Source organism: Cyphellophora attinorum (genome assembly GCF_001299255.1).
Source record: "Cyphellophora attinorum strain CBS 131958 chromosome Unknown Contig11, whole genome shotgun sequence".
NCBI lineage: Eukaryota > Fungi > Ascomycota > Eurotiomycetes > Chaetothyriales > Cyphellophoraceae > Cyphellophora > Cyphellophora attinorum.
Window position 1 is genome coordinate 809,406 of NW_017253239.1, and position 27,815 is coordinate 837,220.

General features: G+C 54.3%; 8 protein-coding genes across 8 annotated transcripts; 3 read left to right on the plus strand and 5 right to left on the minus strand.

The window, feature by feature from the left end:
* Positions 1–190: 190 nt before the first annotated feature.
* On the plus strand, positions 191–6,786 carry AB675_10847 (putative endo-1,3(4)-beta-glucanase 2; the record flags this gene model as incomplete). Its single annotated transcript, XM_018139646.1, has 2 exons — positions 191–2,971; positions 3,859–6,786. The coding sequence occupies 2 exons, from the start codon at positions 191–193 to the stop codon at positions 6,784–6,786; spliced, it is 5,709 nt and encodes a 1,902-aa protein (XP_018000615.1).
* Positions 6,787–7,413: 627 nt separating this feature from the next.
* Positions 7,414–9,498, plus strand: AB675_10848 (putative methyltransferase-like protein C27D7.08c; the record flags this gene model as incomplete). The annotated part of the gene is made up of 2 exons (XM_018139647.1): positions 7,414–8,859; positions 9,232–9,498. 2 exons carry the CDS (start codon positions 7,414–7,416, stop codon positions 9,496–9,498), a joined length of 1,713 nt encoding a protein of 570 aa, XP_018000795.1.
* Positions 9,499–9,648: 150 nt separating this feature from the next.
* On the minus strand, positions 9,649–12,728 carry AB675_10849 (TPR repeat-containing protein C19B12.01; the record flags this gene model as incomplete). Its single annotated transcript, XM_018139648.1, has 2 exons — positions 9,649–10,228; positions 10,270–12,728. The coding sequence occupies 2 exons, from the start codon at positions 12,726–12,728 to the stop codon at positions 9,649–9,651; spliced, it is 3,039 nt and encodes a 1,012-aa protein (XP_018000655.1).
* Positions 12,729–14,352: 1,624 nt separating this feature from the next.
* Positions 14,353–15,303, minus strand: AB675_10850 (uncharacterized protein; the record flags this gene model as incomplete). The annotated part of the gene is made up of 1 exon (XM_018139650.1): positions 14,353–15,303. The coding sequence occupies one exon, from the start codon at positions 15,301–15,303 to the stop codon at positions 14,353–14,355; it is 951 nt and encodes a 316-aa protein (XP_018000734.1).
* Positions 15,304–16,361: 1,058 nt separating this feature from the next.
* On the minus strand, positions 16,362–19,047 carry AB675_10851 (Start control protein cdc10; the record flags this gene model as incomplete). The annotated part of the gene is made up of 3 exons (XM_018139651.1): positions 16,362–17,032; positions 17,083–18,712; positions 18,763–19,047. 3 exons carry the CDS (start codon positions 19,045–19,047, stop codon positions 16,362–16,364), a joined length of 2,586 nt encoding a protein of 861 aa, XP_018000876.1.
* A 693-nt stretch (positions 19,048–19,740) lies between these two features.
* On the plus strand, positions 19,741–20,934 carry AB675_10852 (uncharacterized protein; the record flags this gene model as incomplete). The annotated part of the gene is made up of 1 exon (XM_018139652.1): positions 19,741–20,934. The coding sequence occupies one exon, from the start codon at positions 19,741–19,743 to the stop codon at positions 20,932–20,934; it is 1,194 nt and encodes a 397-aa protein (XP_018000639.1).
* A 238-nt stretch (positions 20,935–21,172) lies between these two features.
* AB675_10853 (Carnitine O-acetyltransferase, mitochondrial) lies at positions 21,173–23,150 on the minus strand (the record flags this gene model as incomplete). Its single annotated transcript, XM_018139653.1, has 3 exons — positions 21,173–21,296; positions 21,377–23,039; positions 23,093–23,150. 3 exons carry the CDS (start codon positions 23,148–23,150, stop codon positions 21,173–21,175), a joined length of 1,845 nt encoding a protein of 614 aa, XP_018000780.1.
* A 702-nt stretch (positions 23,151–23,852) lies between these two features.
* Positions 23,853–26,960, minus strand: AB675_10854 (DNA mismatch repair protein PMS1; the record flags this gene model as incomplete). The annotated part of the gene is made up of 1 exon (XM_018139654.1): positions 23,853–26,960. One exon carries the CDS (start codon positions 26,958–26,960, stop codon positions 23,853–23,855), a length of 3,108 nt encoding a protein of 1,035 aa, XP_018000915.1.
* Positions 26,961–27,815: the final 855 nt, after the last annotated feature.

The following is a 27,815-nucleotide window of genomic DNA, read 5'->3' on the forward strand; positions in this document are numbered from 1 at the left end:
GGACGGTTGCGATGCTGCTGTATGAGTTGAGTTGATGCGAGCTCATGTGTCGGAGGTACTTTCGGGTTGGTGATGGAGAAATCTATGTCCGGTAGCCCCACTAAAAAGTTGCACCGCATTTATGAAAATGATCAAGTACTTGGTCACTTCTCTATGTAGCACCGAGCAGCAAAGCTGCCAGCAGAACAGCATGCCTCGTCAAGCACACGGCCGCCCAGTCGGTCAGACGGCGCCTGCACGACCACCGAAACGGAAACCAACCAAAGGCAGAGGCCTCAATGCGCTCCAAATCGCCGAAGAACAAAATCCCGATACGTACAAAATCCGCCAGCACCGCTTGGGAGAGTCCTATGAGGACGATGACGATGCGAACACAAGACAAGATGCAGACGAGCGGTCGTCTAAGCGCCGGAAGATCTCACAGCAGGATGAGCGAGAAAGTGATAGTGGGTCGGATCCGGAAGGCGAGAGGTGGCATGTAGGTGTAGATGAGGAGGACGAGGATAGTGACATTGACAGTGAGGATGCTTTTGGGGAGAGTGATGAGGATCGGTTTGCCGATTTCTCGTTTCGAGGGAGTACACAAGGAAAGCAGACGAAAAGAAGACCGAAGCGGAAGGCGGCGGAGGACGGGGTGGAGGAAGAGGAAGAGGAAGAGTTTGATGATCCAGATACCATTGGCGATATTGCGGATGATTTTGGAGACGAAGGTATTGATCTGGCTGCTGCTTGGGATCAGGACAGTGTCGAGGAAGCGGACCCGCAAGATGTTCCAAGTACGAAACGGAAACGGAAGACTGTTGATGGGCCTGTATTTGGTGAGGAGGGCAGCAGTGATGAACAGTCAGAGGATGGCAGCGAAGAAGCTGACGAGAGCTCGGACGAGGGCTCTGATGATGACAGCGACGAGTCAGATGCTGCCACCGATCCGTCTGACCTCTTCGCCTCCGATGTCGAGGACGGCGACCACGCCCGCCTGCAGAATTTCGTCGAGAACCTCTCTCGCAAGACCAACACGCAGAAGGGCAAGGATGAGGCGCCACACCAGACTGCTAAGATCTCCGCCGCTGACCTGCTACAATACGTCAAAGATCCTCAACAGCGCCAGTCACTCAAGGTCCTACAGAACAGCGAGATCAAGGGTCCCGAGGTCTACAAAGGCGGAGTACCTGGTCGCCTAGCGCCACCACTAGCAAAGAGACAGCAAGACAAGTTGGACCGTGTTGCTGCGTACGGAGAGAGCAAAAAGGAACTCGACAAGTGGGTTGACACCGTCAAACAGAATCGTCGAGCCGAGCACATTTCATTTCCTCTTGTCGATCCCTCCGAAGCCGGATCTCGCAACGATCGATTCATGCCAGTCGGTAGCTCGAAGCCAATGAGTGGGTTGGAGTCTAAGATCAGGGACATCATGGAGGAGAGTGGAATCGATCCGGGTGTTTCGGCGGATAAGGAGGAGCAAGAGTACGAGGAGCTCGCTGAGCAGAAGCTGTCGCCGGAAGAGGTACAGGCTCGACGGGCGAGACTGCGGATGGCGAGAGATCTGATGTTCAGGGAGGAGATACGTGCAAAGAGGATCAAGAAGATCAAGAGCAAGGCGTACCGTCGCGTTCATCGTAAGGAGCGTGATAGGGCAGCTTTAGAGAAGAGAGCGCAGCTTGCAGTCAATGGTCTGCTAAATTCTGATGATGAGAAAGAAAAGAACGATAGGCAGCGTGCTGAAGAGCGCATGGGTGCTAGACATCGTGAGAGCAAATGGGCCCGAGCTGCTAAAGCTGCTGGAAAGACTGTCTGGGACAACGATGCACGCGTTGGTATCGCTGACATGTCTCATCGGGACAATGAGCTGCGGAAGCGAATCGAAGGGAAGGCAGGCGATGATTCTGATGACTCAGACTCGGCGTCAGATGCGTACAGCTCTGATGAGGCAGATGAGGATATCCAGAATCGACTTGTGGACGCTCAAGCGGCCGAGCCTGAGGTCGGAAGCTCAAAGTTGGCCAACATGGCATTCATGAAGAAAGCGGAGGCTGGGCGAAAGGCTGCAAATGACGCGCAGCTGCAAGCTATCCGAAGAGAATTGGGTGACGGCGACGAAGGTATTGCAAACGATTCTGATGATGATGCAGAGATTGACGGCGGTCGACAAAGATTCGGAGCATCTGCTAGCTCTGCCAGTACAAGCAAGCGTCCGGCGCCGAGCAAGAGGGCTCACCTCGCAGAATTCGAGGAATTGATGTCCGACGACGAAGATCAGCTAGATGGCTTCACAAATGATGAGACAACTACCGCAGACCTGCGAAAGACTGCCACGAATGCGGCATCAGCCGCGAGCACATCTAATCAGAGCAGTTCTGGACGTATGTTGTCCAAGTCTGAAGTGCAGGAGAGCAAAAAGCAACGGAACACTTCAACTCAGCATATGACTACCTCACTGTCCACGGCACAGCGAAATAATGGCTATTTGGACGATGCTTCTGATGATGACGGTCCGGACATCTTTGGAGACGACGCAAACGACGAAGACGATGTCCGAGACACCGTGTTCGCCGGCCCAAGCGACGTCGCACAAGACTTCGCAAAGGAGAAGCAGCAGCTCATCGTCGAAGAAGGTGACCAGACCATCGACAACAGTCTGCCTGGCTGGGGCAGCTGGGGCGGGGTGGGCATCGGCAAGAAAGCTCAACAGAAAAACAAAGAACGCTTCGTCACAAAAATCAAAGGTGTCGCTCCCGAAGCTCGAAAGGATGCTAAGCTCGAGAAGGTCATAATCAACGAGAAGCGCATCAAGAAGAATGGCAGGTACATGGCTACTGAGCTGCCGCATCCGTACGAGTCGAGGTCGCAGTATGAGAGAGCGATGCGGCTGCCATTGGGGCCAGAGTGGACGACTAAGAGCACGTTCCAAGACGCTACTAAGCCTAGGGTGCTGGTTAAGCAGGGTGTGATTAAGCCGATGGCTAAGCCGATGGTGTAGCAAATAGCAACCTCATTGATAGAAGGCGTATTCCGCGATCACTCAGGTATTCGGTCCGCCGTGTCGTAGTCAATCTCCGTCAAGGATCAATGCAAACACCATACCCGTTCTGATCCGATATAGAGCTCCACCCCGGCCAAAAAGACAATTTGCAGATTACGACACGACACACTCTTTGGTCTCCAGTCTTCGTTGCAATACGTCGGCATCAAATTGAACGAAACCGGCCACAGCGCATCCGGCTACGAGAAGTTGTGTGCTTGCCAGTATTGTGTTGGCGCCTGGGAGTCCTTCCTTGCGACAAGAGCGACTCTTTGGTACGTCCTGAGGTAGGTGCTCCTGCTGACACGCTCTTGCCCACTACAGCAACCACGATGTCTGCAAGCAAATCTGAGAAACGTTCGACACGCCTCGTCGACACCATCTCCTCTACATGATCTCTCAAATCCTATAAACCTTTCCCGTACAATCCCCTTGTTGCATTCCTATTGTTACAAACTTAGCTGTTCACATTCCTCGACTCCTTGGCGGTAGCCGCATGTCGCCGTTGGACCCTACTCGCTCTGCTCTGGTATGTGCGCTGCTCGAACGAGCAATCTGTTATTTCCCGACCGCCCCACCCGCAAGGACAAAGAACGTCGATGAACCACTCTCCCTGGCATAGAATAGCACACCAGTCGTCCAGCGGTTGCAAGATTATCAGATCTGCAGCAGCAAACCTCCCCTCGAACTCCTCCCTGCAGAACCTCAACATATATCCCCTTCCATCGTCGTGAATTCTCTGGCACACTGCTTGAGGCGTGCCGAGCTCGTCCCCATTTCACAGCCGCTTGCTCGGCATGCATTCATTACGCCTGACACTCTTGCTGACTATTACACAGGCACTTCTCGCTGGCGCAGTTCCGTTACTACAACTTCGTCAGTGGCTTGACTATCTTGCCCCTACACCTTGCGAAGCCGACAATAGTACCAATAAGACAGGTTCAGAACTAACAGCGGCACCTGGCCAATTTGCAGATGTCTCCGCCCAAGGAACAACCACAGACTCATTATATACTTCGGCAGTCACTATCGTTGATCCGTCCCTGAGTCTACACACCATCGTCTCGACCGATCTGTCCGACACTCAGACACCGACGACAACCAATGCGACAGGCAGTGTACCTGATACGAGTGGTTCGATCAACACCTCGTTGCAGACAGAGGGCCACCCGCCAATCCCGCCCGTTACCAATGTTTCGACGGTAGCAAGCCCAACTCTGCAACCGACCAACACCGATGGCCAAGTTGTCGTAACGACGATTCCTGAGTATCAGACGCAGACAGTCACGCTTCCGCTGACCACGTATGAGACTGTCATCACTACTCAGACGGTCGTCACTGTCCCTGTGGAGACCACCGCTGTCATCACGCAGGTGACTGTTGTTGAGTCGACGTACGAGTCAAATGGGACGATCTTGACGACCTCAACTGTGGGTACAACGGCGATAACGACGACTGGCTCGGTACTAGTCGAGACTACCTTGTCCGCTCTGGTCACGAACACGTCAACTATCACGACTCAAATCGTCACCGTTGATCCGACGTCCCTTAATCTTCCATCAGCAAGCTCAGCCTTTAGGTGTGGCGCTCCAATGGCTTGCGCCACATCTGGACAGGATATGTTTGCACCGATCAATATTGGTGAGCCACCTGCGAATATCGGTCGGCGGGCTGGACATCCTGTTCCACGACTTGGCATTGTTGGCATGACTGGCCCCATCCAGACCAACAAGTTCTATGCGAATCTCTTCCTAGGCAGTCAAGGCTTCCCAGCGTTCATGACACCCTATACTCTGACATGGAGCAAAGGGACTGGCAATGCGATGAGCTATGGCATGGCCATCTCGCACATCGAGGCCCAGCAACGAGCATATGGCCCTCAGAATGCACAGATTCCCGGCCAGCCTGTCTCCTTCTACATCAATCCGCTCGGCATACAGTCGCTTATCATCTCCGCAAAAGAGCTCAAACAACAGACCGTACTCAAGTCAAGTGACCTCCAATTCATGACTGGTAGAGCACACCTGCTGCCATTTGAAGGGTCAAGTAACGAGATTGTGTTTCCTATGGCACAAGGCTCAGCTTTCGTCACAGCCATCTTCACCAACCTGAAACCATGGATTCAAAGCAGTGTCTTTTTCCGCAGCGTTGCGGCTAGGCCATCACCCAAGCAAGGCGTCTACAAGTATCTTCTGACGCTCGAAGACGGCAAAGTCTGGGTGCTCTATGCTATCTCCGACTCGGGCATTGATCCAAACTTCCAATTGATCTCGAGCACTCTTATGCAGGGTGTTGACAACTGGTCCGGCATGATACAAGTGGCGAAAGTGCCCGACCAGAAGTTCGAGGCTCTATACGACAACTCGACAGGAGCATATCCTGCGGCTGGGCATATCAGCGGCTTTGCTAAGAATAGGGTCGGCACATACACGCTGTCGTGGGACAAGAGTGGTCCTTTCGCTGCGAGCGCACCATGTCTCATGTTTGCTTTGCCTCATCACATCCAGTCGTTCGTTGCTGCGAGTAGGAAGGCAGTCACAGCACTACAACTCAACACAGTCACGAAAGGCACTGCTACAGCCGTCTCTGCAGACTATTGGTCGATGCAGGAGGTCCTGCCAGAGACCATGGGCTTCGCTCCGTGGCGGCCAGCTCCGGCGACGTTCAAGAAGCTTTCTGCAAGTGCGATTGCTAAGATCCAGCCGATTGCTGCTCTGGAAGCTTCGCAGGATGTAATGCAGCAGACCAATCTGGACAGCATGTACTGGAGTGGAAAAGCAATGAGCAAGTTCGCCACTCTCTGCTACACTATGCATGATTTGACTGGCCAACAAGACCTCGCAAATGCTCTTCTCGTCAAACTCAAGGCCGCATTCAACGTATGGGTCCAAAATAGACAGCCATATCCCCTGTTCTACGATCTTGACTGGAAAGGAATAGTGTCATCAGGAAGCTACGTGACAGGCGATCCTAATGTTGATTATGGGAATTCGTACTATAACGACCACCACTTCCATCAGGGCTACTTCATCCACGCTGCCGCTGTCATCGGGTATCTCGATCCTTCATGGATACCTGCAAACAAAGACTGGGTCAATGCGTTGGTTCGGGACACCTCAAATCCCAGCTCCCAAGACCAGTACTTCCCAGTCTTCCGATCATTCAGCATGTACGATGGCCATTCCTGGGCTAAAGGCTTGTTTGAGTCTGGTGACGGCAAGGACGAAGAGTCGACCTCCGAGGACGCGATGTACGCATATGCAGTCAAGATGTGGGGCAAGACCGTCGGTGACAAGTCTATGGAGTCTCGCGGCAACTTGATGCTGGCCATCCTGTCGCGTGCTCTGCGTAACTACTTCCTCATGGACTCATCCAATGCCAATCAGCCCGCCAATTTCATCGCCAACAAGGTAACCGGCATCCTGTTCGAGAACAAGGCTGATCATGTCACCTACTTTGGCACGAACCCAGAGTACGTCCAGGGTATCCAAATGATCCCGCAGATGCCATTCTCGCCATACACTCGCTCAACGAAATTCGTCAAGGAAGAATGGGACGCGTACTTTAGTGATAGCTCGTTCAACCCGGCGAAGAATGTTAGTGGCGGTTGGAGGGGACTGCTGATGTCGAATCTGGCGATCATCAATCCGATCGACTCGTACAAGTTCTTTACGCAAGCGACGTTTGATGGTGGATGGATCGATAGTGGGGCGAGTCGGGCGTGGTATATTGCTTATGCTGCTGGGATGAGTGGTGGAGCGGTCTAAGGATATCAGACTTGCGGTGAAGAAGCAGAAGATGGAGGCTATGGTCCGTCTGGGAGCCGTGTATGTGCTTTCATGGGCAGGGACAACGACGACACGACTTCGCGCATTGCGTTACGGATTAGAATAGACCTAGATTACGAATAAGCCACTGTCATAATCATGCTTCGCCTTCGAGCTGCGTGTGGCCTTCATGGTACGCCATTGAAGTCTTGTCTTAATGGGTCATTGTGTGCGCCGTCCAAGTTTTGGCAATGATTGCAGGAGTGATCGCGAAAGCGTGCCAAGACTTGTCCCTGAACCTCAATCGCAGGTTGGGCTTGATTTCTGTTCTCAATTCACCAACACCTGTCCTCACAGCCACTACGAATTGCCCGAGCTGAGACCCGAAGCTCTCTTGCTCGGACTCACTTTTCCACTGGGAATTTCTGTCCCGCTTGCAACGTGCACATCGACAGACTGGACACCGCTCATCCAGAAGTCGGAGCCTTGGCGCGATCTTAGTGCAGTGAGAACACAGCAGAGCCGTCAACGTTTCAGAGATGGTAGTGTGACGATTTGTTGGCTTTAATGGAGCGAACGACGACGTGAAGGGTCAGGTCAGAGTGGCTGGGGCCGCTACACGAGAAGATGGCGCCTTCGCGAATTGAGCTATCGACAGCCTCGAGAAGGAAGGCCACAACAGGGTCGACATTGGCCACAACGCCGTCGCGACCCCCAGCAAAAGTATCGATGGCATCTATATCGAGCCGCCACACAGCACAACCTGCAGCATCACCATCACCTTCAACCAGCACATTCACACTACCCGAGCTCAACGCAGATGGCTCCCTGGTCCACCCTCTCCCTCCAAACTTCTACAGCAACGGCGGTAGCAGGGTACATGGAGCCGGTGACGATGACGACGATGATGACGCAAACGTGTCTACAGATGGATCCTCAATGTCACGGACGCAGCCAGGCGAGATCGATTTCCGAGCGCTAGCACGCAAGCATGAAGGTTTCGCGAAGGTCTTGAAGAAGAACGGGCAGGTTGATTTCGCGGATCCGGAGAGCGTGAAGCAGCTCACGCTCGCCCTGGCCCTCACGAACCACGCATTGGACCTCCACCTCCCACCCGACCGTCTGTGCCCGCCTATCCCAAATCGCTTCAACTATATCCTCTTTCTTGAGCGACTGCTCGCTGCCTCGCGCCCGCTTACCGCCACGCAGTACCTCAACACTTCCAACGGCAACACCACGTCAGCTGAGGAGGTTGACGAGGACGAGGACGATATCAGAGGTGTCGACATCGGCACAGGCGCCTCCGCAATCTATCCACTGCTCGCACTCCGCCAGCACGGGAACTGGCGGATGCTGGCGACAGAGCTTGATTCAGAAAGTTTGGCGTGTGCACGTGACAACGTGAGGACAAACGGGCTGGCAGCACGATGCACCGTTATTGAAACGCAGCCTCCTATCGCCGGTAATTCAGACGAAGGTGATGCTCCGGAGGACGATGAGAATACCAGCAGCAGCGCTCAGAGGCAGTACCTCTTCCCCTACCACCAGCTCCTCCGCCTGACTGGACCCCAGAGCGAGAGTGACTTCCCCATTAAGATCGACTTCACGATGACGAATCCGCCTTTCTACGTCTCGCAGCAAGAAATGCTTACCTCCGCGGCACTGAAGAAGCGCCCGCCGAATTCGGCTTGCACGGGTGCGGCCGTGGAGATGGTGTATGCTGATGGGGGGGAGGTTGGATTTGTGAGACGGCTTGTTGAGGAGAGTTCGCTGCTTCATCGTCAGAGGAGGGGAGGTAGGAGGGTGAGGGTGCAGTGGTGGACGAGCACATTGGGGAAGCTGTCGTCTGTCAGTGCTGTTGTTGAGATTTTACGAGAACTGAGCGCGGGCGTCATTGAAGGAGATGGAAAGCAGAAGCAGAAGAACAACGTCAAGGGCAAGGCGCTGAACTACGTCGTCGCAGAGTTCCGGCAAGGCAGCAAAACGAAGCGCTGGGCTGTTGGGTGGAGCTGGGAGGGGTGGCGATATGCACAACCTCCCGTTGCAGGGCAGACGGACATCGGCAATGAAGCGGTGAGCTTTACTGTGCATGGCCTAGAGAGGAGGCTTTGGCCGCCAAGCACGCGCACTGCATGGACCGTCAAACTCCCCAAAAGCTATACAGTGTCAGGGGACAAGAGAGCTGCGGCGTCCATGGGTTTTGTGGAACTGCTTGGAGGACTGGTGGATGAGGTCGTCGAGGACCTTGACGACGATGACGAAGACTCTGATAACGAGGATGACGAATACGACGGAGCATCCTCGAGCAAGATTACGAGAAAGTCTGGACTGTCCTGGCGTTGGAACGTCGCCTCAACAAGCGGTATCGGGGTGTGCATGCATGGCGACTGCTGGAGTCGGAAGGCGCGGAGGGCACGTGATCGAGAGAAGCTCTTACGGCAGCAGCGTAGAACGGGTGCAGCAGACGCAGACGTGGAGATGGGCGATGGAGATGCAAATGGCAGCAGCATCTTCAGCGGCAACAACAAACACCCAGAGCTAGTCTTCCGCATCGCCGTCGTTCCCACGACCTCTACCACAACGGAAGGTGCGGATTATCCGCAAGAGGCGGCTATCATCGCGGACTGGCTCTTCGGATTCGACGCAGTGCTGTATGAAAGCTTTTGCGGGTGGTTGCGCCGAAGGGTGCGGGAGACGCTTGAACAAACCTGAGCGGAGCACGGACCAGAGCGAGATAGTGTGAACTTTTCCTGGCCTTTCGTACAACTGTACACGGCGCCGTTGCCGGATCACTACAGGATTTCGCCATCCAGAAATTGCCTCTTCGACTCAGTCATACATCTGCTCGCCTCGCCATGATGGTCACCCCTTCAACTTCTCGCTCTCACCGAGCTGTTTCAGTCGCTCGTAAGCTTCAGTTCCTTCGCCAACCTCCCTCCCCTTCCCTAACACCCCCCTCACCGCCGTCCGCGCTTTGAACCGCCATTTCTCCTCTACCTTCCGCCCTTCACCAGCACCCCCGCCCAGACGTTCACTCTCCCTACCTCCCAAATCCTCATACGCCGCAACCAGCACCTCCGTTGCTGTCACGACCCGTCCGAATCCCGCCTCGCTCGTATAAGCATCCGGTCGGCTCGTGACAGCGCGCCAGGCCTTTTCGTGCAGGGACAGGGCTTCGGAGGGGCGGTGGCGCCAAAGGGCGAGGGTCGCGAGGAGGTAGTATAGTTTGGGAGAGGTTGTGACGAGTGGGGAGATGTGGACGTCGGAGAGGGTTAGGAGGGCGCGGGGGAGGAAGGACAGAGATGCTGCCGTTGTGGTGGTTTGAGGGGTGGGTGTTGTGGATTGTGAGGAGTCGGGTGGGCCGACCTCTTCTGCTGGTGCGTTGTTGTTGGAGGATGCTTCTTCTGGCAATAATTCTTCGGCCACGGTACTGCCGCCGTTGCTGGTGCCCGATATCGGTAGGTGAACTCTGCAGTGATATACTGAACCAGCACGCTGAAGATCTTGACATCAACAGCGGCTTCGCCTTCCTTCTTGCCCCTCAGCTCAATGACACGCTGCATCGCCTGTATGATCTCGGCCCACGGCGTCCCGCCACTAGGCGGAATACTAGCCGCGACAGTCAGGTAATTATCCCAGATCCGCGCATCATCCCGCTTCAGCGTCGCCGCCTTGCGCAACGCCGACAGCGCCATCTGTTTGTTCCGGTGAGGGTTTGGTGGACCAGCGAAACTCTCTGGGTCGTCATCTCGTGGCGGTGGATGGGGGATTGAGGATGAGTCGGCGCGTGGGGTCGCTGCTGGATCGCTGTCATCCTGCTCTGCTTGGTCTGGTTCAGGCAGGCGCAGGAGGCTGATCGCGAGATTCGACCAAGATTCTGCGTCTCGATCGTCGAGGGCGACACAGCGCTGAAAGGAGTTGACTGCTGATTCGAAGTCGAGGAGCTCGATTTGGGCGCAGCCGAGGGAGAACCAGGTTGAGTGGTCGAGTTTTCCACGGGTTAGGGCTAGTGAATAGGCGTTGGCTGCGGCTGAGTAGTCGCGGGCGCGCATGTAGTGTTTGCCCAGTGAGCGTTGAGCGCGAGCGTAGGTGTTGCGGGAGTGTGTCCAGGCGGTTTGGTAGTACAGAGGGTTGCTTGTGATGTCGCCGAGGATGCATAGGAGTCGCGGCGTGTCTGTGGGAGAAGTACGCAAGATCTTCTCCTCGCCAGCAGGCGCGGATGGTTCAGCGAAGACTAGTCCTCGGATCAAATCTTCTGCCTCCTTCTCTCTGTCAGTTGCAGCTAGGCACAATGCCACTTCGGCCTGCATCTGTAGACGTTCATATATTTCCAGTGCTGATTTCAGACCCCCCATACTTGTCCATCGTTGTGCTAACTCAGCCTCGAGCTCCCATCGAAGCGGTGATGACAACTGGTGTATGTACATCAGACGCTCAGCAACTGACGCGGATTCGGAATCTCTGGCTTTCGGAAGAAAGGTGGCCGGTGCAGATGAGTCAGTGTTGGCTTCCGCTGATGGCTTGTCTTTGACTTGCGTTGTCTCGGCGATGACTTGATCGACGAGCGCTTGCAATTGCAGAAGACCACGCTCGACCGTCCTTGACTTGTACCCTTCGATCCTGGAGCGTACGAGGAGAGCTTGAGTATACACTTGCCAGTTCGATGAGCCGCCTTCAAGCACTCTCGTAGCATATGGCAGGGTCTCCTCACGAGTCAAGCCATCGTCAGGGGATGTGTTCGATATACTGGACGCCGTGGCGAGTAGAATAATGCTGTCCATTGGGAACAGCATCGGCTGGCTTGACGGGTCCAATTCTGCTAACCGAGTTGGCAGCTTGGACTCTTCTGACACTTGAGTCATCTCTGGCTTGACATTTGATTGCTCCTTGAATTTGATCTGCTCAAGTAGCGTGTCGTCATTCAACAATATGTTCTCCGGCTGCACTGGCGCAGCTGCCAAGGGCGACACTTTGTGCTCGTGGACAGGTGAAGTTGGCGCAGAAGTTGGTGGCAGTGGTCTCAAAGCCATCGTCGCCGGATCGGGCGGTACTGAAGGACTGGCTGGTGGTGATCTGGCAACATCTACCTTACTGCTCCGTCTTGACGTTGATGGATCTGCACGACTTGACTTGCGGCTAGCATACGATTCGGGTTCGTGGTCGCGGCTCTTTGCCAGCACAACCAATTGACTCAAGTCATTCCTCTGAAACTTAGTCCGCTTTCCCAGCGCGCCGGTCAAGGCGAACTGGAAATTCCTCGTCTGCGCAGCTCGAGCTAAATCTTCACGAGCTCGCGCATCATCACCGTACAGTATCCGAACCTGCGCTCTTTCAATCAGAAACTCGACAAAGTGCTCTTCTGCCGCAGCGCCTCCAAAATTCAACCGAGAGTACAACTGCGACTCCAGCACTTCCGCATCAGCGTAGATATGATCTTTCAACCACTCTGACTTCTCGCCTAATAGCTTCTGATGCCAGTGATTGACTCTGAACCGTGCTCTCCGTCCGTTGAAACCTGGCTCTGCGAGAGTGGGGTTGGACATGATGAGCTTCGCCAGCCAGAACAATTCGACATGTGGTGTAAGGTGGTACACGGCATTCCCATCGACTGCCAAGTTCTTGAGCATTTCCTGCCTAATGTTGGGCACGTCGTCACCGCGATATGCTTCGGGGAAAATGCTCTCCTCTGGATCGAAGGGAAGCGGTGGGCCGGTGCAATTCGCTTGCAGGAATGCTTCGAGTGCGGTGTAGCCGATCTTCAGGAAGGATAGATGCTTCGAGGTATCGCTTAGTAAGAACTTCAGACGAGAGCTGACGCCGGCGAGGAAGGGGCCCTTTTCGGCGTGAACGGCGTCAAAGCCCAGCAGCTTTCGTGTGAGAGGGTCGTGGAGGATCTCTAGCCAGGAGTTGCCCATTTTGGGATATGGGAAGAGCAGATCCATTTTGGTGAAGTTTGGTCGAGCTCCGATGGTGACCTTCAGATGGTCGAGGTGTTATTATGTTGAAAGATTAGGGTAGGTTGCGGTCTCAGAACTTCTGCCCATGTGGTCGCGCATCTTCCCCATGTGATGCGTCCGAGGCAAGGTAGATGCAGTCGTCACAACTCGTAGCAGTGTTCGCCTCAATATAAATGCTCGGACTTAGCCGTAACTGATTGTCACCACCACAATCACCTCAGCAGTCCAACAAATCGCAGCAGTTAGATACAGAAGCTGACCGCGAGATCTATCAGGCAACGACGACGCTGTACAACCTTTTGCCTCTATTCATAATGCTGTCAACGGCACAAGACATGCACAAAAGTTCTCGAAATATTTCATCAGGGTCTAGGCGGCTAACCGTGGAAAGAATGAAGGCAATCAAAAACCCCGCAAATGCTTGCTCGTGGCTTTGGCTTGGCACTCTATGCTCGACGAGGACTAGTGGCACGTTTGTGAGCTTGGTTGTTGACGGCGATCACCAGTTCGTGAGTCTGCACATCTTTCGTTTGCTCGATAGATTTGACATTGAGCCGCGTGCTGAACGATCAGATATTTCACGTCCAAGTCTGTGCCGCGATTGAAGACTGGCAACGTTTCCGATCATGGATGATGCAAGGACGTCGGCCAAAGAGGCTCGCCCGATCAAGCAGCAGTGGAAGCTGCCTTGATCTGGCAAGTAGCCAGGCGCTTGTCAAATCTGTGGTGGGAAGGAAGGGTGAAGAAAGCCGGGGACGAGACGAGTACTTATACCTCTACAAGGTCGTCAATGTCAAGGTGAATGTTAAGCCATCACTGACCCGGCTGTGATGCATTCACTGGCCGTTGACCATGACCTACGCGACCAACAATGAATGCTTGCCAGCCGAGTCACTCTGACTTCCCCTCGATCTTCACTACGTTGAAGAGGTATAAGTACCCGTGTTGCCTGCATCGTCTTCTTTCTTTCTTCTCCACAAGGGCCGCGACGATGACCCTGGGCCGCACTTGCCATGTCAACTTCGCATTTCTGCTACTTGATGGGGTGAGCGTCTCTGGAGGATGTCATTAACCGTATATCACGCGACCAACAGTGAATGTTTCTGGCCGAGTCACTGAAGTCTTCGCTCCATGTTTAGCCCTGTCTTCACTGAGTTGAAGTGGTATAAGTAAGCGTCATGCCCTCAACATGCTTCGGCGTTTCTTCTCTTCAGCATGGCGACCCTAACCACCACTCTACTTGCCACACCGAACTAGCATTTGCTGCTGCTTGATGAGGCGAGCTTCTTCGGGTATCAGAAGGACGACTGTGGGTTGAACGGCTCTACTCTGCAGAGAGATGGAACTGATGCTCGTTGTAAGACAGTTGGTTCTTCTAGTCGTTATTACCTCGCTCAAAGTACAGCATTGAAATGGTGGAAGATGGCTGCCATGATGACATGATGAGCAAGATACAACCCGCTGACATGGCATGAATGTCCACCGAAAATGACCTCGCGCGTCAGATCGTACCTGCCGGCCTCCCAATGCCGGCACCCAGCGCACTCGACCGCGATCTCTCGACGAGGCCTCATTGCACACTGAGACCTATCAACTTCTCACTCACACCCTAGATCTTCCTCCCCGTCCTCCCACTATCATACCCCTTCAGCGCCCCACCAGACGTAACATGCATCCTCTTCCGATAAAACTCCCTATGCTGATACCTCTTCCACGTCCCAAACCCATACGCCGCCACGAAAATCGCCAGCCAACTCCCCGTCACAATCAGTCCCACCGGAAAGATCCCAAACGTCGTTCCGGGTAGCACAAACACACTACTCTGCTCGATCGCCGCCTTTTGGAACTGCGGGCTGGCTGTGTCGGCCGTAAACCCGCCCAGAAAATCGCCCACGACGAAGAAAGCGGTGTCGGTGATGGCGAGGGGAGTAGAGAGTGGTGTGCGGCCGTCCTGGGAGACGGCGTTGATGGTGATGGCGGGGACCATGAGGGACATGATTTGTGCTTCGGTGAGTTTTTCGAGGTCGATGTTGGTGTCGATTTCGCCCATGAAGGTGTATTGTTGGATTTCGGTCATGTTGTTGGCTTGCACGGCCTGTCTTTTGGTTTTGGCGGGTGCGGTAGTATTCAGGGTTGTGAATTTTGTTGACGGTGGGTAGGTTACGCCGATCATGAGGTTGTTGGGTTGGACCTGAGTGAAGGCGCCTTTGGGGGAGGCGGCGATGTAGAGGCGTAGATCCGCGACGAACGTTTTGGAGGAGCGGTCCATGGACATGATGTTGTAGCAGGCTGAGAGGCCGGCGTCGTTGGTGATGACGGTGATGTCGTCTAGCACGTCTAGGCACGCACGCGCGATTGTGCTGTTCATCTCGGCCATGGAGATTGTTGTGGATTGTACGGTCGCGGTATTGCTTTGCCGCCGCTCCATGTGGTCTTCCAAATGCCGCACTTGATGCTCTAGATCTCGTTGTAGGCCGATCAGTCCTCCGTCAACTCCTAGCATGCGCACCACGTTCGAGGTTGCTGTCGTGATATCGGACAGCAGGAGGCATGCCGCCATGGCAAAGCTCGCGACCCGCATGGCGGGCGCGATGGGAAGGCGTTTCTCGTAGTCGTTAGGGACGTGTCGTTTGTCTTCTGGGACTTTGGTGGAGTGTATGTCTCGTTATTGTGCGTGTGTAAGCCGCCGACCAGCGTGGCCGATTACTGAAAGAGCGACGGGTAGTGAGTGGTGAGGTACAGGCGCAGCCTGGGCGAAGCAACAGGAACGAAAAGAGAGGAGCGAGAGGCGTAGACAAGGTAAGTAGGATACGATGCCTGCCTGGTCCAATTGACGAGACGAGATGCTCGTTTCTGCTGGTGGGTGCGAAACAGCTCACGTCGTGTGTTCGTAGAGACTGGGTGGCGTAGTTCACGGTTATGGGGTTTGGCAGACTGGCTCTGCTGATTATTAGGGATGGTAATGCTCGTATTAGGCGAGATGCTTGATGGTTGGGTCAGGGGAGGAGAGAGCAAGGTGGTGTGAGGAAAAGGTCAAACGTGCAGGTGGGTGAGGCATCTAGAGAAGAGAAAAGAGCATGATGCGACACAGTAGAGTCTCATGAGCTCCATCATGCGAGTCTTACCGAGCCAGCGAGGTTCGCGACCACATCGAGCCACATGCAAGAATGCGGCGAGATAGGAAGCAGGGGTAAAGAAGGATCTCCTTCCTTTCCCAGAGCGGATTGGTGCCAGGGGCGCTTACCAAACTTCAGGTGTTTCATCGCGAAAAGCCAAGAGTCCACCACAGCGACTCGCCCACCGTGTTCTACAAATACTACAAACCTTCCACTGGTTGCTCGAGTATGGAGCGGACAGTCCCGATGGGAAATCCCACGCGTGAGTATTCGAGCCCGTCAAACGTCCGAGAACAATCCTATTGAGCTCCGATGTGACCGTGGTTCATTATTCGTATCAACGAAGATGTTTCTTTGTACATGTTCTAGACACTGTGATCATCCCATGTGGAGGTGTCCAGACAAACTTCTCGTGTCGCACAGCATTGTTGCTACAGGACTCGCGGTCTGCTTGCCAAGTCGCAGACAATGCTTCCAAGATATCGAGCATTCATCGCTGCTGCTACTCCTGGTTATTCTGCACGAGACGCAAGAAATTGCGCACTCTTGACAGCTCATTCCCATCACCCATCTCCTTCTGCTCACTGATCACAGCCTGCACCAAATTATCGAGCAACTCGTCCACCTGACTCTCATTCGCTCCGGTACAAAGCACAATAATCTTCCTATACTTCTCCTCCAGCTCACTGCTTCTCGCGCGTAGTTCTCGTGCCTGCTGCTCAAGCTTGGCATTGTGCTCGCGGTAAGCATTGACGCGGCCAGCCAACACAGGCGCCCGCTCCAGTCCAGCAACAAAATTGACTTGGTCTTGGCTCAGCGGTATGCTGGGATCGTGGGCGCCGCCGGGGAAGACTTGGTCGATGTGTTGTAGTCGGCCGTCCAGGTCGAGGCCTTTGTCAGCTTCGCCGATCTGGACGGGTGCAGTTCCGAGGGGACTTGTCGGCGAGACGTCTTTCTGTAAGCTGGCTTGTACGCGTCGGTGGTTCTTGATTTTCTGCTCGAGCTCTTCTTGCTCACGTGCTCTCGCGCGTAACCGCTCGAGTCGCGCCTTTTCCTCTTTCAGAGATGCACTAGATTCTCTAAGAGCGGCGTGGGTTTTGTCGAGCGATTCTTGCTTCTCTTTCATTTCGGCTTGGAAGTCGGCGTTAGACTTTGATAGCATCTGTCGGATCGCTGCATGGCATGGTTAGCATGTGTATGACACCTGTGCTGGTGGTACTTACAAGTCACGAAGTTTTCCTCCGCCTCCTCGAATGACTTCTGCGACGACTCGTTCTCTGCAATGGCCACATCGAACGCATTGAAGTTGCTGTGGTGTGCGACGCCATTAGCGCTTGATCCGACGCCAAAGTCCACCGGTGCAAGATTGCCGCGGTTGGGAATATGCGGATCAGCTCCGACTTCGATCAGCTGATCGATGATCGTCTTTGTACTCGTGCGTGCTGCGAGGTTCAGGGCAGTATCGCCAGACTTGTCTTGTGCGTTCACAATCTCATTCATGAACCTCGCCAAAGTCATTGGCTCGCTGTCCGAGTTTCCATTGACACCGCTGTGACTGCCGCTACCTTGTCGGACAGTATACTCCAGCAATGACTCGAGGTAGTAACGCCCAACCGCAGCTCGCCCTTTCATTGCCGACGACACTGCAATGTGATGTAACAAAGTCCGCCCTCGAAGGTCTCGTACTTCTATACTCGGACCTAGCAGCTCGAGCAGCTGAGGGAAAGTATGCTCATCCATGTGGTTGCGAGCCTGACATGCGGCAATGAGAGCAGTCTCACCTCCGCTGTTGCCTCTCCGCATATTCACACCTCGCTCGAGAAGCTTCTTAACCAGCGGTATCCGAGCCAGTGTAGCAGCCCAATGTAGTGCAGTATTTCCCTTCGCATCGATTGGCATCTCGAACTCATCGCCGCTCAATTTCAGAAATGCAGCGTCGTCATCAAATTCTGTTTTCGACGCCTCCATGAACAATGCCATGAGCCATTCCTGTTTCTGCTCTTCAGGCGGTCCTCTCGGTTGTGGCAGTGCTTCTAGGGCATATGTGAAGGGCCGAGGAAGCATGTATGATTGACTCTGCTGGGAGAAGAACGACTGATTCGGCTCGGTCGGTGTACCGTCGTGCATAGGAAGATCAAGATTGCCGTCGAACCCAGCCATGAATGAATTTTGTGGCGATGGCCTCATCCTCTTTCGTGGCGGTTCTTGAGCGTCAGTATTTGGAAAGTCGGCGAAACTGGCACCTTGACTCATGACACCGCCATCGAAGCTCCCTTGTGAAGCCATGCTGTTAAGACTCTGCTGGCTGTTCTGAAACCCTCCATCTGGACCATATTGTGATGGTCTTCGCGGACCTGCAGATCTTCGCCCCTCCATGTGGTTTGGAGAGTCCATTCGAGTGCGGTTGAGCGCCTGGATAGCTGTCGCTGCTGTGTTTGACATGTTCTTGAAGTAGGTCCCAGACTGGCTCATGTTGGGGTCGTTGCTGTACATCCGTCGTCGTTGTGCGGCAAGTGCTTGCTCTTTGGTCGGCGTTTCTAGCCCCGGAGTACCCAGAGTGGTCATATCGAATTCCAGCAGAGGGAGGAGTAGCTGTTCAACACCGAACTGACGGCAGAATTCCCTGCCTCGATTGTAATTTATCCACGTCCCTTGATATTTGCCATAGCCACCTTGAACCTTCTCGTGCTCGCCGCTTAGGATCTCTTTCTCGAGGACTTTTGTGCGCTTTCCTTTCTCGACACCAGCGACTTTGAGGATCTGGGTGGCATTGAGCCAGGAATCGTTTCTTCGGCGCATGACGGCGACTCCATTGACTTCCATTTCTAGGACAGATACATTCGAATACACAGCCTGCCGCATGGTCAGCAAAAGCGAGGAAGCTGTGACGAATATGAACTTACTGTGTAGATCTGACGTTTCACTCCATCAAGGTAGAACGAAGACGGCGTCTGAACATGGGGCGCCTGCTGAGGCGGCGTGGGCGCGTATGCCGAATGCGGCTCGTTGAACTGCGGGTAGTGCTGTGGGGGCATCATGCCATTCATCTGGTTCCCATTGACATTATTGTAGCCCATCTGCTGGTGCTGCGACGTCGGTCTTTGGGAAGGCGGAGTAGGTTGAACAGGTGTGCCAACAGACTGACCGTCGAATGACGGCATAGCTTGGTGGGTGAACGAGCCACTCATTGATGCTGAGTGGCCATGCTGAGGGAAATTCGGAGGTGGGTGGCATACACTCCAGCGGGAGCGGCGGCCATGTTGAAGCGCAGCTGTCTTTGCTGGTGGTATATGAAGGTGCTATCTTACTGCCTCTCTTGATGCATCACTGTTCGTTGTTGCTGTATGGTGGAAGCTTGCTATTATAGACTGCTCATACAAGTTCTTCAATGTCTTTGTCGCTACTATGTGGACCTGCAAAGGATAAGCTCGGTGCGCACGGCCAATATAATATGTGTGACGGCGCCGGCAGGGGTCGATGATATCCACGGTCTGGATGGATTGGGAATGGACCGAGTAGCGCGAGCTCAGCAATGCTGGTGTTGTGGCCGTGGGCAGATGAGACTCGCGCAGTATGGAAGGGACGGTCAATTCTGAACGGTTTCTCGTCAATTCTGGTCGTTTTCTGGCAAAAGTCGAGTCACTTCACGCGCAACGCCAAAGTGACACGTCGCGAGATTAGACCACGGAAGTGCGCGTCACCCCGGTACCCCACCCCGACGCCGTCTTGGCGACGACCTCGGGACTCGGCGTTCAAGTCCAGCGAAAGATTCTGTTCCCTCAAGACACTAGCACAGCCATCTCAACCACCCCTTTCGTGAGCTTTTCATCTCCTTGACGGACGTGAGACCATCCTGGAGCGCGCAAAATGATCTTCAGGCCATGAAAACCCTCTTCCACTTCAATCCCATTCATATCTACCGCTCCATCCTTCGCCAAGCCACCTACCACCCGGACCCCAGAGCCCGCCTCTGGCTCACAAACTACGCCGTCTCATCCTTCCACGATGCCAAACACAACCTCAAAACCGGCCTCAAGCGCATGTGCGATCTCGACCGCCGCAGCCGAGAGACCGCCCTCCTCTCTCGCGCTCGCAAATTCGCAACCCTGCTGACCAAAGCCAACAATGGCTCGGTCGAGAAGTTCCGCCAAACTCTGGATCTAGTCTATGGCCGCAAGGGACCACGCAGGTATGAGTTGATGGAGGACATCCTCCGCCCTCCGATCGCGAAGCAGGAGCTCGGTGACGATGGTGCCACACCAGTACCACTCCCGGATGCATTCAACCCCTCTCCAGCCTTTACAGCCCTCGCCAAATCGCAGTCCCAGCATGAGCGCTTCGTTCTGCGCCATGCACCCCCACTCCGACACAAAGGCCCAGCAGCTATGCCTGAAGTAACTATCTGGGGCAGACCGATCCCAGCGAACCAAGTCGCTAGGCACACCAGCAAATGGTATGCCCGCGAGGCCTCCATCCTGTTGCCGCCGCTGCCGTCGGAGGACTGGCACTACGTCAGAGCCGTCGCGACAGGCGAGATGGCTTTGAGATGGCCGGTGAGGCGCAAATGTGCACTACATCAGACCCTCGACGACAACTCGGATGAAGCAGCGACATCTGCAGGGGGAAACATCACCGATGACCAGTCCAAACGACCGAGGAAGATCGACTTCCTCGCCCCACTGAACCGTACATACATCAGTGATTCCACCCGTCGTGGCGCGGACCGCACTCCCCACATCGCCACCGCCCGCAGCAAGCGCTGGATCCGCCGCCAGTACGCGTACCTCCTCCGCCACACTCCACTCGCGTCGCAGAGGCCGATGCCGGATCAGCCTTCGCTGCCAACGCTCTCTGAAGCAGACCATGATGGGGAACGCGGAGCAGATAACAAGCAGGAGGGCGCCGTGACGACGAAAGACAACACGCCGATAGACAGGACCAAGAAGGAGAAGGGCAATGCAACATCATCCAGAGCACCGAAACCGACATATCTCTGGGAAGATGCTTTGAACCGCACCACATTCGTCCGCGAGCGTGTCAAAGATGGGCGAGCTAGGAAGCTACTTTTTGGGTAGATTAGCCCTGCCCGCCATGTATACATAAATCTGTACAAGGGAACGACGAACGTAGAGTGACACAAAAACAAGCTCAAGACGTTGATACTGCCATAATGCGAATAGCGATGCCTCTTCTAGCTCGCTGCCAGGCCCAGGTATATAGATACGTACTTCTCTTTCCAATGCATCAGCTTACTTAGATCTTAGGATACACATGGCTTGAGACTCGTTGCTTTCTTCCCTACACAAACGGTGTCTACAGCTTCGCCTGAGGCTGTAAGCCGGGCGTCAACATATCTCTGATATCGCCCGCCGCCTCGTTCAAGTAGAAGCTCATCCGCTCGCAACCAAGCTGTTTCGAGACGATGTTGAATTGAATACTATAGCACACAGCTGTTAGCAAACCGCATACTCGACAACTCTCATTTGCCCAATCTCTTGGACAGAACCAGCGACTTACCTGTTTTCGTTGATCATATACGCAATTCCCCACCCCTGATCAATCACCTGACTCCACCCATACCCATTGAAATACTCCGAGCTCAATTGACTCGAACTGATATACCACGACGAGCTGTAGCTGTATGCCGGATCCTTGAACAACTCGGGAACCTCTTCCCCCTCCTTCAAGCATTTCTTCAGCCCAAACAGGTGCCGGTCAACACCATACCCATCGCTCGCGTCCTGCGTATACTTCACATGCGCCGCGACAGCCGCGCGGAACAACTTCTCACACTCCTCCCTCCCAATTTCATGGTTCGCCATCGCGTCGCAGAATGCTACACTCTCATCGCTTACAGTCCGGGTTGTTTCAGTCCGTCCAAGTTGATACTTCCGCGTCGCAGCAGACTCATACGTCGGGCGGTTCTTCCCATACATCTTATGGTACGCCAACTGGATCACCATCTGCACATACGCGTCGGGCGAGCACTTGAACTTCTTGATCAGTCCCTTCCCGTAGCCCTGGTACGCCTGCACTCTCAGGTCGTGCGAGGCGATAACTTGCGCGAACTGTTTCTGTGCGCTGGCGATATCCTCTAAAGACTTAGAGTCGGTCTGGAAGCGCACGACAGTGGGCGGCGGCAAGGACGAGCGAACGGAAGGGTTCTCGAAGTCGAGCTTATTATGCACGATAAGCGCATTGACGGTATCGCACAAGCGATGGGTAGGCGTGCCGTCCATCATGGAGTGCTCGCCCATGAAGCCTGCGGTGCCGTTGTCGTTGACGATGAATTGCAGGGGTTTGTCGTACCAGCGGTTGGCGCCGTCGCCGTGCCAGTAGGCGTGTGCGCGCTCTTCGAGAATGATGGGGCTGGCGGAGTCGAGGCAGACGACGAAGGAGGCCGATTCGATGTCCTTGTAGGCAAGGGCGTTGGAGGGGGAGGCTTCGAGGAGGTGGGTTCGGGCCGTGGCGCCTTGGTCGCGGGGTAAAGAGGTGATGGCGCCGATGGGTTGGGATTGTTCGGCGGATTTGTAGATGTGGGAGAATTGGTGCTCGAGTTCGGATGTGTTGAGTTGTTGGCCGGAGATGTGGGTTTGGACTTTCCAGAATTGGTTCTTGCGCATGACGATGATGTGTTCGTTGCCGTCGGGGCCGTATTCGATCGGGTAGTCGGCGGGTTCGGCGGCGACGCGGGAGCAGTTGAACATGTATTGGTAGGAGCTCATGGCGATGGGGTTCTTGCGCATGTATTCTGGCTCGAGGGTCTTGGTGTCGACTTGGCGCTTGAATTCTAGGGCGGCTGTGGTGATGGCGGCGGCTCGCTTGGCTGGGTTCCGCCGCCGTCGGTCATCGCGGAAGGAGTAGAAGTAGGAGACGTAGGGGACAACGGGGTCTTTGTAGGAGAGGTACGCTGCTTCGTTCCACCAGTCGGCGATCCAGTTCTTGTGCTTGGGGTCGTTGGCACGGGCAACTAGTCGTTCTTGAAGTGTTGGACCGAGAGAGCTGGATTGGCTGAAGGCATTGACAGCTTTCTCGGAGGCGGCGTATTCTTCCTTGGTGAGCAAGGGGTGTAAGCTCTTGAGGTATCGTTTCGACGTTTCTTCGAGTGTAGGTACGGGTAGCCTAGGAAGGGAGTCTTCGAAGCGCAGCATGGCCGGTTTCGAGCTGTCTTCCCGGTAGTCTATACGCTGGTAAGTCTACTGGTCCTTGTTCTATTCGGCAGCACTCTCATACCTTCACCAACCCAGTACTGCGCCTGGCTGGACGCTTTCCTCTTGTTTGCGGGCGCCATAGCAAAGGACTTGGTCGTGTCAACACGCGCCCTCTGCTCCAGCTCACTCCCTGATAGTACTTTCGCAGCGGTCTGAGTACTGTGAGATCTGGCCAGGAAACGCAGAGAGGTCTGTCCACGTGCAAAGGTCGACAGCAACATCCCCAGCTACGAATAATGCTGAACAAGGGAAAAAAGAATGACGCTGGGTAAGCGAGATGCTCTAAACTTTTCTATGCAAGCCGACGTAGAGAGACGACGGACAGCACCAATGCGCTTTCTGCAGTAGACCGCGGCTGGATGCAGTGTTGGCTGGCTCCCCTGTTCCGGTGGGTAGATCAGTTGGAGGACACGTCGTGGGTGTTGTGAGCTTGAGGGCATCCCTCTCACCCGAACCTCGGCACAAAAAAGGCCAAGACCTGGGTCATCACGGAATCAAAACGCCGAACGAAGAAAAAAAGGCGCTCTTCTATCAGTCACGCGTTGTTATACGTGCCGAAGATCCCAGGATAAGTTCTGCCGGCAGCGAGTCGGCGGCTCGGAGGCAGGCACGTCGATTGTTCTCGCAACAACACTCCCATCGGTGCCGGACGCATTCACATAAGTGCCCGGATTAGACAATGGGGACAGACACGAAAGTATCAGCCAGAAAGGCCGTCGATGATATTATACAGCCTAGTATGCTGAACTCTCTAATATATTCGTCATGGTGATAGCACGCCGTCATTCCTCATTAAGATATTCTGTCCACCTCTTCTTATCATCTCCACCTACGCGGTCCATGTCGTCCTCTCCGCCATAATCTCCTTCTGACCACGACCCAAAGGCATCAAGACTAGTCAAATGCCTCATCGTAGGCCGTCCATGCGGACAATTCCACGGCTTGTCAATCGTCCCCATATTCATCACCACCGTCTTCATCTGCTTCTTGCTCAATGTCTTGCCGATCATGATTGACGACCGACAAGCTCTCATAGCAAACATCTTGCGCACCCGCGTTGGTCGCGGAACCGCCGAATCCATGCCCAGCATAGGTGACTCGGAGAGAAGATGAATCAATTCTTCCAGGTCTCGTGTGTCGAAGACGACTTCTTTGCTTAGCGGGAGTGTATGCAGCGTACAACGTCGACCGATTTGCTGACCTCCGCTGGTGTCAACTTCGACCAGGAAGCCGTTCTTCTCTAGGGCATGGGTGTTCTCGAGGACGATCTCTTCTTCCACGGCGGTGAGGTCAAGGTTGACTGGGCGTACCATTCTCTGGTTGCCAACGGTGGTTTCGGCTTGCAGTCGCTCAAAGTTGAACTTCTCGTCAGACGCATGCTGATCGATGATGAAGAGCTCGTCCCTCCTGTGGCCTTCTGCTCCCGCCGCAGCTGGACGGACAGCCAGTATGAAACCGAGGTTGAATTGGCCGACTATCTTCATTTCTGCAAAGTCCGCTTTGGACACGGTCAACGCCAATTTGGCCTCCTCGTCAGCATCCGCAGCTCGATCAGAGGCCTGGCCGACTTCTTCGGTCCACCCAGCCCAGACGCGGTCGCTGCTGCAGAGAACCCGGCTCTCTTCTCGAAGATCGGCTATTGAAACATCAACGGTCACGGCAAGACTCGTAGTCGTATCGCGTGACAACATGCCTTTCAAGGCTTTGACAGCTCGCTGGTTGTTAACCTTCTTTGTTGTCTCTTCAGCCGCTCGAATCAACTCGGCAACTCGAGCATCCTCCTCAGCCTTGTCTCCCTCTTCCTCGGGGTGCTGCGATCCTGGCTCGGGATCTGGTGGCTCGTCTGGTTCTGCTTCACCCACGTGTTCCGGCGCCTCTTCATCGTCAGCAACGACATCTTCAGCGGCTTCGTCTGCCGACGCGTCAACGGACCCAGCTGTGTGGGACTCTCCGCCCGTCTCTGCATCTCCTTCGGCCTCTCCGTCTGAGCCCGTGTCAGGTTCGTGCACCTCGGCCCCAAACCTTCGCAGCCTTTGCGAGAATTGTGTGAGCGTAGTCTTTTGCTTCCGGCCAAAGTCGTTCGTGACTGGTCTCGTTGTCTGCCTTCCGAGTGAAGACCTTACGGCGTTCTGGACGATGGGCGTTTGTGTGCCAATCATCCCGGTACTCGTCACACCGTCCACTTCGATTGTCGCTAGCTGTGTTGGCAGGCGGAGAGGCTTCATACGATCGAATGCGTTCTGTACAACGCCTGGAGTATTCGTCCTTTTGATGGGCGATTGTGAGGGAATAGGTGGCTCGTAATTTATGGTTTCGTGGTCCTCGTGAGTGCCATTGCTTTCAGGCTGCCTGCTCTCACGACCGTCAATATCTTTGGGTGATTCGTTTGTTCCGTGCTCGGGAGGTGCTTCAGGGCTTCGGTTAATTTCACTCGCTCGCATCTCGCGAAGGTCGTCGTACTCGTCCATGCCACTTTGCTGCTTATTCGCCTCTTGTAGCGCATCTTTGGCCTTCTGTGCCCTTCTCTGTTGATCTATCTCCATCCGCGCTTGTCGCTTTGCATTCTTCTCCGGATCCCTCTCCTCACGCGTGCTAGCCTGTTCCCGGAAATGGTCAACGAACGCCATCTTCGGCGCAGCAACCTCCTCTTGGTCGTCGGACGTAGTACCTACACTAGAGTCGTCGTCTGTCAACCTTCGCCTTTTCCTTGAGCTCGACCCCTCACTAGAGACATCGCTTTCGGGTGTTACTGATTGAGGCCTTTGCACGGAGAGTTGCTTGAACACTGGCAGCTTAGGAGTCTGAAACTGGGATTGTGGCACAGTCTGCTCGTGGTTGTCAAACAGATCAGTCAATGACTCTTTCAGGCTCTCGATCAAAGCCGCCGCGTCGTGGAGTAGGATTGTCCGTTTGTCTGGCGATACATTGACATCGTACGCCGCCGTGTCCATCAGGAAGTCTGCAAAGATGAATGGCGACTGCGATACGTTGAAGGACTTGTACACTTCATTGATGGCTTTGGCGATCTGAGGTAGACCGCACGGTCGGCCATTGACGAAGAACATTTGTCGATCTGGAGTCTGTCTTCCTTCGCCGAAGACTGGCTTCGATATGTGGCCTTTTACAACCAGAGTCGTCTGCTGGTGATCTTTGGCGAGTTGCGTTGCAGAAGGCTGGAACGATAGCTGTAGGTCAAGGGCCACCAGCGCTGGTAGAGTTTTGGCGCCGTAGATATTCGCGATGTTCTCTCGTGTCGTAGCGTTGCCCTTTGTAGAGAAGACGACCATGCTTTTGCCTTTCGGTACTGCATTCTTGAACGAGAACTTGACATTGACACCAACACAAGCGTATGCATGAAGCAGGCCTACCACCTTGCCATATTCGCGTTTGATGTTCTTCGTGAGTTCTCTGCGGCGGACGGGAAGCGAGCCAAAGAGCTGCTCTACGGAGGCTGTTGTTCCTCTGCCGCTGGCTACTGTTGTTGTCGACTTGAGCTTTCCCATCATATCAAAGTCCAGCCGTGTTCCTTTCGGTGCTTCCGAGGCCATCGCAGTAGTGACCGAGAACGTCGAAAGCGCACATAGTGATGACAAGGCTTCTCCACGGAAGCCAAACGTTTGAACTCTGGACAGGTCATCGTAGCTTGATAGTTTCGATGTATAGTGCTTCAAGGCGACATTTGCGTAGTTTGAGGGGTCGATACCAGATCCATTGTCTTGAACCTCAATCAGGTCGAGTCCATAGTTCTTGAATCGCACTTCCAAGGTCGTGGCACCTGCATCGAGACTGTTCTCGACAAGTTCCTTGACTACTGAGCAAAGATCAACGATGACTTGACCAGACTGGATCTGGTGTACTGATTTCGCCTCGATGGCTTTGATTGATGCCATCTTCCGTCATGTTGAGTCTGAGGCAGAGAATCTTGTCTAATGTCAGACAGGAAGTTTTTGTACCGCTTGTCGAGAATGCTACGAGAATGTCGGACGGTGGGCTAAGTTGGAACAGAGGGATTCGAAGTCGTCGCGAAGACGCGTTCCAATTAAGCCCAAATAGGGCGACAAGGCGTAAGCGCCCGGAATTAAGCGCTTTTAAGGCACCATGCTGTGGGCACAAGTACTGAGCGTTTCTCGTTACCAAGCCTTTATGCTACTCGTTGTGACTTTTCCGGCCTAGGCGGGCGCTGAAGGCGGCCTCTTGTTCTTCGCTGATCAAGTCGATAGAATGAGATGAGCCTCACCTAAGCGTCAGAACGCTAGCAAGAACGTATTGAGAAATCCTAGCCAGGGAGAGCGCTGTAGAAATCCTTGTGCCGCAAGGTGGAGGAAACGCTCGGTTCTTGTGCCCACAGCTTGGGTATCCAGAAGGCAAATCTGCGTAACTCGTCACTTTCAGGCAAACTTGAACACGCAGGCTGTTCGGCCATAAACTGAGCATTTTCAGTAGGACCAGTTGAGCCTCAAGATTTTGAGTCAGGGCGGGCTCTGAGGGCTGGAGCTCTTTTGAAAATCGAGCCAGGAAGTTTTGGGAGGAGCCTCACTTGAGCTTCAAGTCGCAGAATCAACATATCATCAATTTGCCTGCCAGGGGGGTCGCTGTACGAAATTTGGCGTGAGGCATGTTAAGGATAGAGAAAACGCTCATGTCTTATTCGAACAGCTTGACACGATCAGTTTGATGGATAGTCCTTTGGACTGAAGCTGATCTAAAAAGCGTGATACATATGCATCCACCGCTCACCCCTGACA